Source organism: Petromyzon marinus, chromosome 79 (assembly GCF_048934315.1).
Source record: "Petromyzon marinus isolate PM22_M1 ecotype Great Lakes invasive population chromosome 79, UKy_Petmar_22M1.pri1.0, whole genome shotgun sequence".
Taxonomy (NCBI): Eukaryota; Metazoa; Chordata; class Hyperoartia; order Petromyzontiformes; family Petromyzontidae; genus Petromyzon; species Petromyzon marinus.
In genome coordinates, this window is record NC_133745.1 from 18,444,261 (window position 1) to 18,461,291 (window position 17,031).

The 17,031-nt window shown below is 48.3% G+C and overlaps 1 protein-coding gene across 1 annotated transcript; it reads right to left on the minus strand.

The window, feature by feature from the left end:
• Positions 1-462: 462 nt before the first annotated feature.
• LOC116957635 (uncharacterized) lies at positions 463-16,869 on the minus strand. The gene is made up of 4 exons (XM_076057149.1): positions 16,615-16,869; positions 13,138-13,323; positions 8,893-9,264; positions 463-4,643 (listed from the first exon to the last, which is right to left on the minus strand). The coding sequence occupies exons 2-4, from the start codon at positions 13,232-13,234 to the stop codon at positions 3,868-3,870; spliced, it is 1,245 nt and encodes a 414-aa protein (XP_075913264.1). The 5' UTR covers positions 13,235-13,323; positions 16,615-16,869; the 3' UTR covers positions 463-3,867.
• Between the last annotated feature and the right edge of the window lie 162 nt (positions 16,870-17,031).

Below are 17,031 nucleotides of genomic sequence, written 5' to 3' on the forward strand. Positions count from 1 at the left end.
ACTATACACTACACCACACTATACACTACACCACTATACACTACACTACTATACACTACACTACTATACACTACACTACTACATACCTGTCAACGCCTTATCAGTGTCTACCTTATTACAGACCCGTACCCTTAATCTCAACGTTCATCCTACAAAGTCCAATCGCAAGGGAGAAACACAAATATACAAAACAAAGTTTTGCTTGTATTGAAATGGATGTACACCGTATGGACCTTAAAACTCAATTTCCCTGTACAAGAATACGGGGTAAACTGTATGCGTTTACAGGTATGCTGTTAAGTAGTCTTAAAACCACATCTTCTTAAGTCAGTTTATTCCACGTAGATAGAAAAAATAACAATAAAATAATAAAAAATAAAGTGAATATTCGCTTTATTTTCATTATTTTATTGTTATTTTAACAATAAAAGAAAAATAAAGAATATGAATTCCTGCAGTAGCGAAAGTTTAAAGTCAGTTTATTCCATTTAGCTTCTTCGTGTCTCTGTTAGCCTTTTCTTTATCCTCATTCTTACAAGGGCACCTTGAGACATTCATGAAAGGTGCCCTACAGATAAATGTAAATAATTATTATTACCATATTGAGACAGCATGAAGACAGTGTTGCATTACAAATCAGAAGCGTTGACGACCCTGGGAAACGATGAGATTACATACGTGGACGTTAGAACGTTACTATTTCTGAAGAATGCAACTTTCAGAAATAGTAGGCGAGAATACGCGAGTGGGGGCAAAGTATAATAATAGGTTTTACCCTTTCTGACAATAAAACAGTTGTGTTAAGATGTTCAAACACCAACCAGAACCCTTTTGCAAGGAATCATGTCTGCATTAACCACATATACTTGTGGTGAACATGCAAAAAAAAATGCTCTGGTAGTATATGATGCATTGTCTTTGAAACTGATTGGTCCACACCAGAGACAGCCTTCTTAAGAGCCCAGTCTCAAACAGCGTTAGACCAGAGGACGCCAAAAGGTGTCCTAAAGGCGAGCAGCTACATCATGGAACCTCCCTTGCCAGTATCAAAGAATACGAATAGGTTTTACCCTTTATGACAATAAAACAGTTGTGTTAAGATGTTAAAACACCAAACATAAACCTTTTGCAAGAAATCATGTCTGCATTAACCACATATACTTGTGGTGAATATGCAAACAAAGGAGGTCCCTTGATGGGGGCAAGTGTTTTCCTACGGCTAACGCTTTGCACACAAAACAGCCTTGTGACCTTGTGCCATCCACGACCAGACTCCGCCATGCACACCGCACGTCTCTCACTGCCTCTCGTAGCTTGGTTAGTGTGCAGGGCCAGCGGTGTTCTTGATGTCGTCCATTCACCTCCTCCGAGGTCGACTTCTGCCCCTGCTACCTTCTCCATTTCCAAGAAAGACCGATTCCTGTAGTCCAGAGGTCCTCATAACGCGCCCAAAGTACGTCAAGAAGGCTGTAAACACATCTATATTTCGCCATAATATAGGTTTTTTTTAGTTAGATCATGTAAATAAAATGTGTCGTTAAACCCGCCACCACCCGACACAGCCAATGTGTAAGCTTTGTCACACAAACAGAACATGCCAGTTTAACACGTAGGCTTCCGCGATCAATATCATCCGTAAGAGGTTTTCTTTGGGTTAGATCGCGTAAATATATAAATGCGTCGTTAAACCCGCCACCACCCGACACAGCCAACTAGTAAGGGTTGTCACGCAAACATAACATGCCAATTCGTCACTAGTACAGCACACCGGTGTGTTGGAGAGCCAAGCCACAACATTTACAATCCGAGTACAACGTTTCGCCAGTAATTACAAATAGCCTCATCAGGTGACAGCCAGGTTTGTGGAGAAGTCTTAACTGTTTCGTTCTTTATATAGAGGCGTAGATGTGGTGACCACGCTTCTCCCAAATACAACTGTCAGCAGTAGCAGAACACGCATGCCAACAAGCACACTCAATTGATTTTTATAATGTTGAAGTTCTGTACAAAACTAGCTACTACTGGCCAAGACTAATTAGATCATTTATCGAAATTGAAAAGAATAAAAACAATTTTAACTGTTGGGATAGCTACCGACTTAGTGCTGCATGGAAGCGAAAGCGAATCATCAAATAATGCATCATTTAAATGCGTGCCTATAAAGGGCAGCATACTTCAATAGGGATGACCATTGGTACGGCTATTTTAATACACAAAATAGACAGGAAGGACAAGATCAAAGATGTTGTGGCTTGGCTCTCCAACACACCGGTTAGTGCTGTACTAGTGACGAATTGCCACGTTCTGTTTGCGTGACAATCCTTACTAGTTGGCTGTGTCGGGTGGTGGCGGGTTTTAACGACACATTTATATATTTACGCGATCTAAACCAAAAAAAAACATTTAAAATCTGAGTACGACGTTTCACCAGTATTTACAACTAGCTTCATCAGGCGACAGCCAGCCTTATTTATATTTACACAACCTAACAAAAAAACCCTGTATTATGGATGATATTGTTCGCGAAAGCCTACGTGTTAAACTGACAAACCTGCCAGAGACGTCTCGGATACGGCGTAAGGGGTGGGGGGGTTGGCAAGGTGCCACGTCAAGTTTGACCGACGAAGTTCAGGCGGTGAACATCGCAGCGGCGGTATGAAGCCTCTGCCCCCCTCCCTCGCCTCCCTCCCCGTGAATCGACGAAGAGCAATCCTGTGGTGAAGGTGTGACGCCAAGAGGCGATTAGCTCAGTGGGCTTTAGCCGGTGGAGTAAAACATGGTTTGGATTTTCCATTTTTCTTGTGTTCGCGATTTGCTCACGTTTCCTTTCCTGTAGTTTCTCACTACGATCGTGTTGCGAGTTCGGGGACCCCCTCTACTTAGTGAACGTTCAACTTATGAACTTGCAGAGATTTTAACAAACCTGTCCCCCGTATGGTCCAGTTGCAGCTGTTGGGACCGAGAGTTGTAAGTTCAACCGCCGCACAATAGATGGTGGTGGTTGTTCGTGTATCAAGCACTGGCTTACTTTGAGTCTCAGGACCCAAACAATGAAAGGTTTACTAAGGTGTCGGCAGCTGTTCATGATGACAGTGCCTGTTAAGTTTTTCATGAAAGTAGAGAGGAAACAAGAGCACCAAAAGGAATTAGCATCTACATCTGCAGAATACGAAGAACATGAAGAACCAGTGGCGTCTGCATCTGCAGAGCGTTAAGAACCAGTGGCATCTACATCTGCAGAACATGAAGAACCAGTGACTGGATAAAGAGGGCTCAACGGGTGCGGCACGGGCTAGAGAAGAGATGGAGTGATGTGGTACAAGAGGACGTGTAGCTGAGTGGACTTGCCGATGACTGGTACCAGCGGTGTCAAGATCGGCCTCTGTGGAGGAGGCTCGTGATGGACGCTGCTACTGGGCAGTTGGAGGCGGCTGTCCTCCGGCAATAATGGAGGGCAGAGGAGCAATGCTCAAAACAACGAGCGGAGCGACGGTTGGCTAAAACGCAGCAAGTTGGCACAGTAGGGGGCACAGGTGGTGCATCCGCCAGTCGTCTCAGTCACTCGACCCATGGCACCTGCTGGGTCTGTCCCATGAGCTCCATGCCAGTGGGCGTTCGACACTTCACGTGGCCTTAAAGTGCACACGGCCTGGCACAGGCGCTGTGGTGATGCCGCCACCACTTAGGGGGTAATTGGCGGTTGTTGTGGTTTAACATTTACAGATTTGTAACTTTTCTGAACCCCGTGCCCATAGTGGACACAAGTGAAAAAAAGCGCTTCGATGCTCGTCAGATTCTTCCGCACCCTCCTCCTCCCCGTCAGTCTAAACAAAAGGTTCCCGATTGCAACGATTCTTGATGCGAGGCTCAACAACCGGGGGGCGTCCCGGCGCTCCCTCCGCCGTGGATCCCCACGTGCAACCCCGAGGTGCGCGATGCGCTCGAGAGCCCTCTGCCGCGCACGGAGCGCCCGAGCGACGGGCGCCGTCCGCCAGCGTGCGCCAGCAGGTGGCTCTTGAGAACCGACGGGCGCCTGAAGCTCCGGTCGCACACGGCGCACCGGAACGGCCGGTCGTCGGTGTGCGTGATCGCGTGGCTCTTGAGCGTCGACGACTGCATGAAGCCCTTGCCGCACACGGCGCAGACGTGCGGCCGCTCGCCCGTGTGGATTCTCGCGTGGCTCTTGAGGTTCGACGACTGCAGGAAGCCCTTGCCGCACACGCCGCAGACGTGCGGCCGCTCTCCCGTGTGCGTCCGCGCGTGGCTCCTGAGCTCCGACGGGTGGATGTAGCGCTTGCCGCACGCGTGGCAGGCGTGCGGCCGCTCGCCCGTGTGGATCCTCATGTGGCTCCTGAGGTTGGAGGACTGCACGAAGACCTTGGAGCAGTCGGGGCAGGCGTGCGGCCGCTCGCCCGTGTGGATCCTCGCGTGGATCCTCAGGTCGGAGGGGTGGGCGAAGCGCTTGGCGCACACGGGGCAACCGTGCGGCCGCTCGCCCGTGTGCGTCATCGCGTGGCTCTTGAGGGCCGATGGGCGCACGAAGCTCCTGCCGCACAGCGAGCAAGCGTGCCGGGTCGCCGGAGCGCCGCCGCCTCGGCCGCCGCCGACGTCCCTCGAACGTCGGCCCAGCGCGGCGTCCGGCGCTACCGGGAGGGAGGGGAGGGGACCGATGCGGTGGAGTGAATTCGTTACATCCTCACTGTTGCGCAGAAAAACGACTGAAGACCGAACTATTAAGCTATTTTGTGCTATTATTTGTGATAGTTGGCCAGGTCGCTTCTGGTAAGATAAAATTATAGTTTAGTTTTAGCATGGGTCTCGATGAGTACGATTCTCTATGGATCTCTGTGGGTCTCTGATTCTACATGAGACTCTGGGAGTGTAGAATGAAGATCATGCGTTTAGAGTATTTGGCTGCTGCTATAAATCTCGACACGATGATGATATCGGCCACTTCGCTGAGCCATCATTTGTGATGGCCGGGTTGCTTTTGAAAAATAAATAGCTTTACCTGGTAAGATAAAAAAACACACTGTACTTTTATTTGCATATTGTTTTTAAGTGATTGGTTTACCTTTCCTATACTTTGCACTCCTATTGCGTTTATGAATATTGTGTTTATTGTTGTTGTAACGTTCTGACCCCCGTGCGCCTGCTGGGCATCTGTGAAAAAGAGCTTTATAGCTCATTGGATTCCTCCTCCTGCAGTCTAAATAAATAGGGGCAATCCTGAGACCCGGTACGTAAGTCAGGACGGTTCGTAAGTCAGAGCGGTTCGTGAGTCGGGACGGTTCGCAAGTCGGAGCGGTTTGTGAGTCGCAGCACAATAATTTACCTATTTAAATGCCCATACAGTCAGTGTTATGAAATGTGTTACGGTTCAACACAGGAGAAGCCTTGTTAAACTCATTATAGAAAGCAATATTGTACATTTGCATGTAGTACTGTAAGAAACACTGTATAGTAAATCAACTGTAAAAAAAATAACATGAATAGAAAAAATAATCTGTTTTAAATTCACTTACCTTGAGTCCTGATGCTGGCTTGCTTGTTGAAAGGGGCGCAATTAGTCACCACAGACATACACACAGACACATACACACACAGACACGCACACAAACACACACACAGACAACAACAACCGCCATTCGCCACTAAGTGGCGGTGACGTCACCACGACGCTTGTGCCAGGCCATGTGCACCTTGAGGCCACGTGAAGTGTCGAACGCCCGCTGGCAGGAGGTCACGGGGCAGACCCAGGTGCCACGGGCCGACTGACTGAGATGACTGAGATGACTGGCTGATGCACCACCTGTGCCCCCTACTGTGCCGACTTGCTGTGCTTTAGCCACCCGGCGCTCTGCTCGTTGTTGTGAGCGTCGCTCCTCCGCCCTCCGTTGTTGTTGAAGGGCGACTGCCTCCAACTGCCCAGTAGCGTCCTTCACGAGCCTCCTCCACTGAGGCAGAGCTTGACACTGCTGGTACCAGTTATCGGCAAGTCCACTCAGCTCCACGTCCTCCTGTACCACATCACTCCATCTCTTCTCTAGCCCGTGCCGCGCCCGTTTAGCCCCCTCGATCCGGCCGAACAAAAGCTATTTAGGCATGCGGTGGCTGGGCATGCGGGCTACATGACCCAGCCAACGCAGCCTTGCTTGCCGGAGGAGCTCACCGATGGGACTTTGCCCAGATCTTTCAAGGATTTGTGAGTTCCTCACACAATCCAGCCTGGTTAAACCCAGGATGGATCGTAGGCAGGCCAGCCTAAATGTTTCTAACCGGCAAAGATGTTCCATTAGGGGGGTCCACGTTTCGCAAGCGTAGAGAAGGGAGGGAATGACCGTGGCCGAGAAGACCAGAAGCTTCGTGCGGAGCGACAGACCAGGTCGCTTCCACACTACGCAACCGATGATAAGATATTACCACTCGACTGATTCGGAGTGAGACCTCCGCAGTCAAAACCGGAGGCGGTCATAAGCACACTGCCCAGGTATGGGAAACTCTCCACTCTCTCCACAATTGCCCCATCACTGATTGAGAGTTGTGGGGGTTGAGTGTTCGATGGTACAAAATACCCAGGCAGGTGCTTAGTTTTGGTGGGGCTGATGGTAAGGCCCCACCTCTTAGTGGCACGCTCCAGTTTCAGCAGAAGTGTCTCCAACTCCTCCTCTGAATGAGCAGCAATTACCAAACCATGACAAAAATACACACACACACGCAGACATACACACAGACACAAAAGACAAAGACAGACTGTAGGGGCAAGTGCTGTTAGCGAGCACCTATAAGGACCGGCACGGCACACGGGGTGGGTGGCCAACACCACGCCCGGCTGCCTTTGTCTCCCCAGCGGCGATGTTTATACACCGTACCGGGTACTCTTTTGAGGCAGGGTAGATTAGGGGAGTCCAAGGACTGGTTCAGTTAATCGTCACTGGTTTTGGCCGTGAGCGGGAATTTAACTCTGATCGGTGCTTTAGCTGCGCAGCTTAGTGCTAATCTAGATTTGAAGTTTTCGCGACTTGAAGGGATCCATACTCTTTGATTCTTTCGGTAAAGTCACGTAGGTATAAAATAAAATAAATTAAATCACGACGTTTCGGGCGCAACACAAGCGCCCGTCATCAGGTGGGACAACCACAGCAAGAAACAACAGCTGAAGTGGGCAAACGGGCTGCCGTGACAAGAAGCTATATCAGGGGGAAGAGCAAGGGAGGAGAGATAGAGAGGGGGGTGTGGGGTAGGGGGAGTGACGCGCTGCTAGAGGGAAGTGGGCGGGGCTGGGAGTGGGAGGCACGCGGATGCACTACACACACATGCACAGCTTCGTGCTAACCACTACAACTACCGCTCCTGCACACACACACTCACACACACGTGCACGCGGATGCACTACACACACATGCAGCACGGTGCTGACCCGTTACATCTTGCGGAGGAGGATTGCTGAACAAAATAGTTCCGCAGTTCAGTTTGCAAATGCCAGTTCTCGTTTTCAGTCGAAGCTGGTTTGTAAGTGCTGGTGTTCGTAAGTGGGGGTATTTGTGAGTGTGGGTGTTTGTGAGTGCGGGTGTTTGAGTGGGGGTGTTCGTGAGTGCGGGTGTTCATAAGTGCGGGGTGTTCGTGAGTGTGGGTGTTCGTGAGTGTGGGTGTTTGAGTGTGGGTGTTTGTGAGTGCGGGTGTTTGAGTGTGGGTGTTTGTGAATGAGGGTGTTCGTGAGTGCGGGTGTTTGTGAGTGCGGGTGTTCGTGAGTGCGGGTGTTAAGGTGTATTCTGATTCTGATGGCTGAACCAGTTCCAAGTGGTGCAATGTTTGAGAATGAACAGCGGCTAATAGAGTAGCAGAGGTCATCTGGGCCAGAATCATTTCCAAATGGAAATAATGTTTGAAAAACATGAGCAGTGGTCAAAGTAGAGTCGACTCACGAGTATCCGCCATGCGGTTTTATCCAATTTGCAGATTAACCATGGCACCTGAGATTTTTACATGAATTAATAACTCGTGGATTTCCCCTTAAGCCCAAATTAATCATCTAAAAACAGCTATACATTGATATTCTTGGAAATGTTTATTACCAAGTCACACGGTGCTTAAACCGAACAAATATGTTGCTCCGGTGAATCCGAAATCCACGCGATCTGCCCTACAGTACAGTAGTTGCAATATCTTTACAACAGTGGGCTCAGTTTGATCGATGTTAATTGGCTGTGGCTCTGCTGTCATCCACTTAGTGGGCCGAGTCTTCTGCTGGACGGGAGCAGGAAAGTGTTATGATCACTGAGCACACGCATCATCGATCGATCTATTGTTAGCATATTAGTGGTTTTTGGTATAGAGATCTTTTGGAAATTGGATGCTTTTTGGATTATTTGCAATTGTGAATTATCCGCGGCCGTCCTCCCTGTCACTAGCGCGAATAATCGAGGGTCTACTGTATTTACAATTTTTACTATTTTTTATTTTACCAGTTAAGGCCCCACCTGAGCTATATATCTCGTTTTCAGGTGCAACCCGGCCATCACAAATAATAGCTCAACGATGTGGGCTTATCATCATCATCACGTGGAAATTTATAGCAGCAGCCAAATGCTCGTATAAACGCGTGACGCCGATTATAAATGTGCGTGGAAAAACCGGAGGACCCTGAGAAAAATCGATGCGACCACGGGGTGAGAGAGACACGCAAACTCCAAATATACAGCAGGCATCAGGGTTAGAATGGAACCCACGACCTCCTGCATACCTGGCGAGGTAGTTAATATCTCTGACCCGAATATCAATTATGAATCGCGTGCTACTCGGAACGGAGTCTTCTACCGCCAGCGCCAACAGACCACTTGCTGCAACGACCTGGAGTCAAACCCATGCCGGTCCCCTCCCACCACCGCGTACCCTCAATGTCGTCCTCCAAGGTCACCTCGATCTCCGCCACGCTCGGGGAAGCGCCGGCCCAGTCCTGTCGCGGTGCCCGGGACTCTCCATGTCTGACCGCGGCGGCGGTGGTGGCGGTGGTGGCGGGGGTGACGATGGCGAAACTATCACCAACGGTCGCCTCGCTCCCAACTCCCCCTTCAGCCTGGACGTCATATCCATTGACGCTGAGCTCCCTTCGTCCAGCTTTGCATTCCTCCATTTTAATCCGGAAGGTGTCTTCGTCGTCGTCGTTGTCATCGTCATCTCCATCTTTTGCTTCTTCTTTGACGCAGAGTCCCACTTCTTCAGCCTCAACGTCCTCTTCTTTAATCGTCGCGTCGGCTTCCTGAACTGAGGGGATCATTTTTGTTAGACCTTTTGAGTGTGCCAACGTGCCACGAAATCCACATGGGCATACGGAATAATGCATTTATTTCCCACCCAGGGCAATGACCTAAACTATTTTTTATTTTACCAGTTAAGTACCCATTGAGCGATGTGGCTCTTTTTCAGGAGCGACCTGGCCATCACTAATGATAGCTCAACGAAGTGGGTTTATCATCATTATCATCGTCACGAAATGTATAGCGGCAGCCTAATTAATCGAAACGTGTGACGTCGATTCTAAATGTGGAGGGAAAAACCGGAGGACCCAGAGAAAAATCCACACGACCACAGGGAGGGCGAGATGCAAACTACAAATATACAGCAGAAGGCGTCAGGTTCGGGATGGAACCCATGACCTCCTGTATACTCGGGAGGGTGGTTAACTTCTCCTAGCTACCGTGATACTATACAACAGGCGTCAGGGTCGGGTCCGAACCCACCACCTCCTGTGTATCAGGCGAGGGAGTTAACATCTCCCTAGCCACCGTGGCGTCCCATTTGGCACCAGTTACGGTACCACTCCATCCTTCTTCAATATGTTCAAAACTAAGTATGCCAAAAAATCTCCGATATCCAGCATCTGTGGGGGAATGCAGGCAGCCGGTTAATGAGGTGTGGCAGTTATCCGACAGTTCCGCTTGGGGTCCGCCGAATGTTCCAAGTGCATGAAACGTGTTGTGGAAGAAACGAAGCCCACGCCATAACTACGAAACAAAGAAGTAACCTACCAAGTTTAACATGTAGGGGGCTCTTGCTACCAATACTATTCATGCTAAAGGTTTTTGGGTTAGATGGGGTATATGTCGTAGCCCTCCACCACCTGCCACAGCCAGCAAGCTTTGTCACGTAAACAAAATGGGCAAATTAGTTACTACTTCAGCCCACTACACTACTATACACTACACTATACACTACACAGCACTATACACTACTATACACTACACTATACACTACTATACACTACCATACATTACACTATACACTACTATACACTACACTATACACTACACTATACACTACTATACACTACCATACACTACACTATACACTACCATACACTACACTATACACTACTATACACTACACTACACACTACTACACACTACACTATACACTACTATACACTACACCAGGGGTCGGGAACCTATGGCTCGCGAGCCAGATGTGGCTCTTTTGATGATTGCATATGGCTCGCAGATAAAACAAAATATTCTCACTTGTTTTAATCCATCCATCGATTTTTCACTGCGCATGTCCTGTTGAGGGCTGCAGGAGCAATTGTCCATTATTTTAATTGGATGATACTGGCCTACGTTTGCCGTTGCTGGGTAAAACAGGTAAACGCCCCCTTTTGAATCAGTCTGAGACTGCGTCTGCTCGGTCATTAGCTCAAAGCTAACCCTTCGACGAAGAAGATGGCGAAAAGAAAAAAAGACGACGAGTATCGTACATTTCAGGACGAATGGACCGAAGAATTCGCCTTTGTGGAGAGAGCGGGTTCTGCGGTGTGTCTAATTTGCAATGACAAAATTACATCGTTGAAACGGTCGAATGTAAAGCGGCACTTCGACACGCGCCACGCTACCTTTGCATCAAAATACCCTGCGGGAGACAGCAGAAAGAAAGCGTGCCAAGAGCTTCTGAGCAGGGTGCAAGCTAGCCAGCAGCAACTCCGCGTATGGACCCGGCAAGGTGACTATAATTCGGCTAGCTTTGCTGGTTCTTTAGCAATAGTGAGGAACGGAAAACCATTCACAGATGGCGAGTATGCTAAAACGTTCATGCTGGATGTAGCCAATGAACTTTTTGATGATCTTCCGAACAAAGACAAGATAATCAAACGGATACAAGACATGCCTCTGTCGGCAAGAACTGTTCATGATCGTACCATCGTGATGGCAAACAAAGTGGAGGAAACGCAAGTGAAGGACATAAATGCAGCGCCGTTCTTTTCTCTGGCTTTGGATGAGTCAACAGACGTGAGCCATTTGTCGCAGTTCAGCGTGATTGCAAGATATGCTGTTGGTGACACACTGTGCGAAGAAAGTCTTGCTGTTCTGCCATTAAAAGGGTCCACAAGAGGTGAGGATTTATTCAAGTCTTTCATGGAGTTTGCTCAAGAAAAAAGTCTACCTATGGATAAACTTCTCTCAGTGTTACTGATGGTGCTCCGTGTATGGTGGGGAAAAACAAAGGATTTGTGGCGCTTCTCCGTGAACATGAAAATAGACCCATCCTAAGTTTCCATTGCATTATACACCAGGAGGCACTTTGTGCTCAGATGTGTGACAGGCAGTTTGGCGAAGTGATGTCGCTGGTCATTCGTGTGATCAATTTTATTGTTGCCCGAGCCTTAAATGATCGCCAGTTTAAAACACTGCTGGATGAAGTTGTAAATAACTATCCTGGTCTGCTTTTGCACAGCAATGTGCGTTGGTTGTCAAGAGGGAAGGTGCTTAGCCGTTTTGCGGCTTGCCTGAACGAAATCCGGACTTTCCTTGAAATGAAAGGCGTCGGGCATCCTGAGCTAGCCGACACCGAGTGGCTCCTCAAGTTTTACTATCTCGTAGATCTGACTGAACATCTGAACCAGCTCAACGTGAAAATGCAAGGCATTGGAAATACATTGTTATCCCTTCAACAAGCTGTATTTGCTTTTGAAAACAAGCTGGAGCTTTTCATCACGGATCTTGAAACAGGTCGTTTACTACATTTTGAAAAACTGAGCCAATTTAAAGATGCATGCACAGCAAGTGAGCCCATTCAAAACCTTGATCTCCACCAGCTAGCTGGCTGCACATCCAGTCTCCTACAGTCCTTCAAAGCACGCTTTGGAGAATTTCGTAAGCACACTCGTCTTTTTAAGTTCATCACCCATCCAAACGAGTGTTCACTGAACACAGCCGACCTGAATTACATCCCTGGTGTCTCCGTCAGAGATTTTGAAGCAGAAGTGGCTGACCTGAAGGCCTCAGACATGTGGGTGAATAAGTTCAAGTCACTGAATGAAGATTTGAAAAGAATCACACGACAGAAAGCGGAGTTGGCGGGCAAGCACATGTGGACAGAAATGAAAAAACTCCAACCCGAAGACCAGCTGATTCTCAAAACTTGGAACGCGCTTCCTGTCACATACCACACACTGCAGCGTGTGAGTATTGCTGTATTGACCATGTTTGGATCTACGTATGCATGTGAGCAGTCATTCTCACATCTTAAAAACATCAAGTCCAACCTACGATCACGTTTAACGGATGAAAGCCTCAACGCTTGCATGAAGCTTAACCTCACCAAGTACCAACCCGACTACAAAGACATCAGCAAATCCATGCAGCACCAGAAGTCGCATTAATGGTGAGTGTTATAACAACATTATTTAAAAGAATAAATTCAGAGGCTTATTATACTGACATTTAGTTGAATTCACTTTTAAAATATATTATATGGCTCTCACTGAAATAAATTTCCAAATTTTTTGCTTTCATGGCTCTCTTAGTCAAAAAGGTTCCCGACCCCTGCACTACACTATACACTACTATACACTACCATACACTACACTATACACTACTATACACTACACTATACACTACTATACACTACCATACACTACACTATACACTACTATACACTACACTACACACTACTACACACTACACTATACACTACTATACATTCCACTATACAGTACACTACCATACACTACACTATACACTACTATACACTATATGTATCTTTAGCGTACCACCAGCGCTTCAATATCCGCAATTCTCTATGCAGGGTTCAGGCGAATCGGCGGGCACTTAAGAGACGCGAGAGGCAGAGAGAGACCACACTCACGGTCACCGGCGTCTTCTCTCTCCACCTTCACCCTGAGCCACATCTCGCCACTGCCAGGCTCCTCTCCATCCTCTCGCTTAACGATGAGCGGCTCCATGGGCAAGAGATGGGGCCCACCGCCACCACCACCACCACCACCCTCCACCGCCAAAGATCTCCACGCCACCCCGTGCAGCCTGCAGCAGACTGTTGGGGGCAAGCGGTGTTAGTAGCGAGCAGCGCCTATGAAGGCCGGCACTGCGGCGTACGAGGGGGTGGGTGGCCGGCAGAACCATCACCACCGCCATCACCCGGCAAAATAAATAATTAAATGAAGGCCGTAATTGTAATATTCAAATATGCTCAAAATGTCCCCCCCCCCCTCCAATATATTGTTATAAAATAGATTGCTGTTTATATGATTGTGGTTATGGTTGTACTTTATTAATCCCTAATCTCTGCCATTACATACAACGAAACAAGAAAAGATAAAAACAAAGCAATGTAATACAATACACTATTAGACATTATTGTAAAAAAAAACAAAAGAAAAGTCCATCCTATGTGTTAGTGAATTTTTTTATATTTTCGGCAGGAAATTCGTTTTTAAATTTAGATTTTTATTTTTTTCTGGGGGGGATCACTTTTGAAGATTTGGTCCCCCCAAATGTTGACTCCTTGGCTACGGCCTTGATTAAAATACCTCGACGGCCACGTGCATGATCCACCAACCCTCAACACTGCCGCCGCTGCTTCCACCATAGTCCACGCACAGTGGCATTGTTAATGAGCACGCACCGGATTTACTGGTCGTGCGGTCCACAAAGAGATTTGCAGACCATCAGCTTTCTTCCTGCAGTATAAAGATACCGATTATGATTCGCTCCTTCTCAGCAAGGCACGGCCCAGACAATGATGTTGTCTCTCTCTCTCTCTCTTGCCGAGGTGTTAAAGAGCTTCGTAGATCATCAGATGTCCTCCTCCTGCGGTCTAAATAAAGATTCTATCGCACAATAAGGAGGAGCAGTGAACAATCTGCCGCCTCTAAATAGCCAGCCAGGGCTGGAGCCGTAGAGGACTGAGCTCCGGAAAATACTTCCCCTACGATTTAAAGCTTTCGTGACTGCAAGGATTCATCTTCTTTGGTTCTTTCGGTAAAGTCACCTAGAATGAGAATAAAATAATAAATTGATAAAATAAAATAACACAATAAAATTCTCACGACGTTTTGGCCACAACACAAGCGGCCTTCATCAGGTGAAGGGACGAGACTGTCTGGAGGACAGCGCTGGAGCGAACACAGCCAAGCTCAGAAGTTGTTGAATGATCTTAAGGTTGTGTGGAATCCCTCCCCGTAGAGGCGGCTAAATTTCGATTTAAAGCTTTCGTGACTGCAAGGATTCATCTTCTTTGGTTCTTTCGGTAAAGTCACGTAGAATGAGAATAAAATAATAAATTGATAAAATGCTAAAGTTCAGGGTAAGAATCCACCCATTTTTTTTCGCCATATAGCATTGTGATATATAACGACTTATTGTTGGTAGCTTAGCTGATTGGAAAATATATAGAGTTTATTGATAACATTGAGATAATTTATATTTTAGTTTTTTATTGGTTCACTATATAGTATTCATTATATAGTGTAGTGTATACCCAGTTACTGTGAATAGCTCAGATGTGTAGGCTTTGACTTTAACATAGCCATTTCTATGACCAGTCACAAGCTAATCACTCAGTTATTTCAATGCTAAATTCGCCTAGTTATTTAAATGCTAAATTCTCCTGTTTGATTTGTACTAGGTGCCTCGGTGAATGTGTATGCTCTGACTTTAACATAGCTATTTCTGTGACCAGTCACAAGCTAATCACTCAGCTATTTCAATGCTAAATTCTATGCTAATTCCTTTGTCAAGGGGTGCCTCTGCGGATGTGTATGCTTTAACTTTAACATAGCCATTTCTGTGACCAGTCACAAGCTAATCACTCAGCTATTTCAATGCTAAATTATATGCTAATTCCTTTGTCAAGGGGTGTCTCTGCGGATGTGTATACTTTAACATAGCTATTTCAATGCTAAATTCTATGCTAATTCCTTTGTCAAGGCACTTTGTTTCTTCTCACACAGCTTAAAGGTCGTGATCTGAACGTGGCTTTTTCACTCCAGCGCTGTCCTCCAGACAGTTTCGTCCCTTCACCTGATGAAGGCCGCTTGTGTTGTGGCCGAAACGTCGTGGGAATATTGTGTTATTTTATTTTATCAATTTATTATTTTATTCTCATTCTACGTGACTTTACCGAAAGAACCAAAGAAGATGAATCCTTGCAGTCACGAAAGCTTTAAATCGAAATACTTCCCCTACTTCAACCCCTCCTCAACTCCAACACTCACCCCACCTCAACCCCAACACTCACTCACCCCACCTCAACCCCAACACTCACTCACCCCACCTCAACCCACCTTAACCCCAACACTCACTCACCCCACCTCAACCCCCCTCAACCCCAACACTCACTCACCCCACCTTAACCCCAACACTCACTCACCCCACCTCACCCCACCTCAACCCCAACACTCACTCACCCCACCTTAACCCCAACACTCACTCACCCCACCTCAACCCACCTTAACCCCAACACTCACTCACCCCACCTCAACCCCCCTCAACCCCAACACTCACTCACCCCACCTCAACCCCACCTTAACCCCAGCACTCACTCACCCCACCTCAACCCCACCACAACCCCAACACTCACTCACCCCACCTTAACCCCCCTCAACCTCAACACTCACTCACCCCACCTCACCTCCCCCGCCGGAGCAGAGGAGCAGCAGAATGAACAACAGCAGCAGCAGCAGGAGGAGGAGCAGCAGGAGGAGGAGCAGCAGGAGGAGGAGCAGCAGGATGAGCAGCAGCAGGATGAGCTGTAGCAGCAGAACGAGGTGTACCCAGCCGAGTGGTCCCGGCCTCGTGAGCTCCACAGCGCGAGGTGGTGGTGACCGAGATAGTGGTGGTAGAGGTAGTGGTGGTAGAGGTAGTGGTGGTAGAGGTAGTGGAGGTGGTGGAGGTGGTGAAGGTGGTGCTGGTGGTGGATGTGGTGGTGAATGTGGTGATGGTGGTGGAGGTGGTGATGATGGTGGTGGTGGTGGTGGATGTGGTGAAGGTGGTGATGGTGGTGAATGTGGTGGTGATGGTGGTGAATGTGGTGGTGGATGTGGTGATGGTGGTGATGGTGGTGAAGGTGGTGGTGGTAGTGGTGGTAGTGGTGGAGGTGGTGGATGGAGGTGGTGATGGTGAAGGTGGTGGAGTTGGTAGTGGTAGTGGTGGAGGTGGTGATGGTGGTGATGGTGGTGAAGGTGGTGATGGTGGTGGTGGAGGTGGAGGTGGTGGTAGTGGTGGAGGTGGTGGATGGAGGTGGTGATGGTGAAGGTGGTGGAGGTGGTGGATGGAGGTGGTGATGGTGAAGGTGGTGATGGTGGAGGTGGTGCTGGCCACCCACCCAGTCGTGTGCAGGAGGAAGAGGCGGTGGCAGGGAGCTGATCTCCGAGCAGGGGAACCTCCCTGCAGGAGGAGACGGAGCGATGAGGAGGAGGCGGCAGGGGAGGGAGGCTAGAGGGAGGAGTGGAGTAGTTGTCAGAACGATCCACAAGGAATATCAACAACAATAAACCCGATACGCCGACGACTCCATCCAACCACGCAGAGGAGGCGGGCCAGCGAGAGAGGAGCAATGGGAGCGGTGCGAGGGCGGGTGGGTGATTGCGTGGGCGGGTGAGTGAGTGGGTGCGTGAGTGGGTGGGTGGGTGCATGAGTGGGTGGGTGGGTGCGTGGGTGGGTGAGTGAGTGGATTAGTGGGTGGGTGGGTGAGTGGGTGGGTGGATGAGTGGGTCGGTGGTTTCGTGAGCGGGTGGATGAG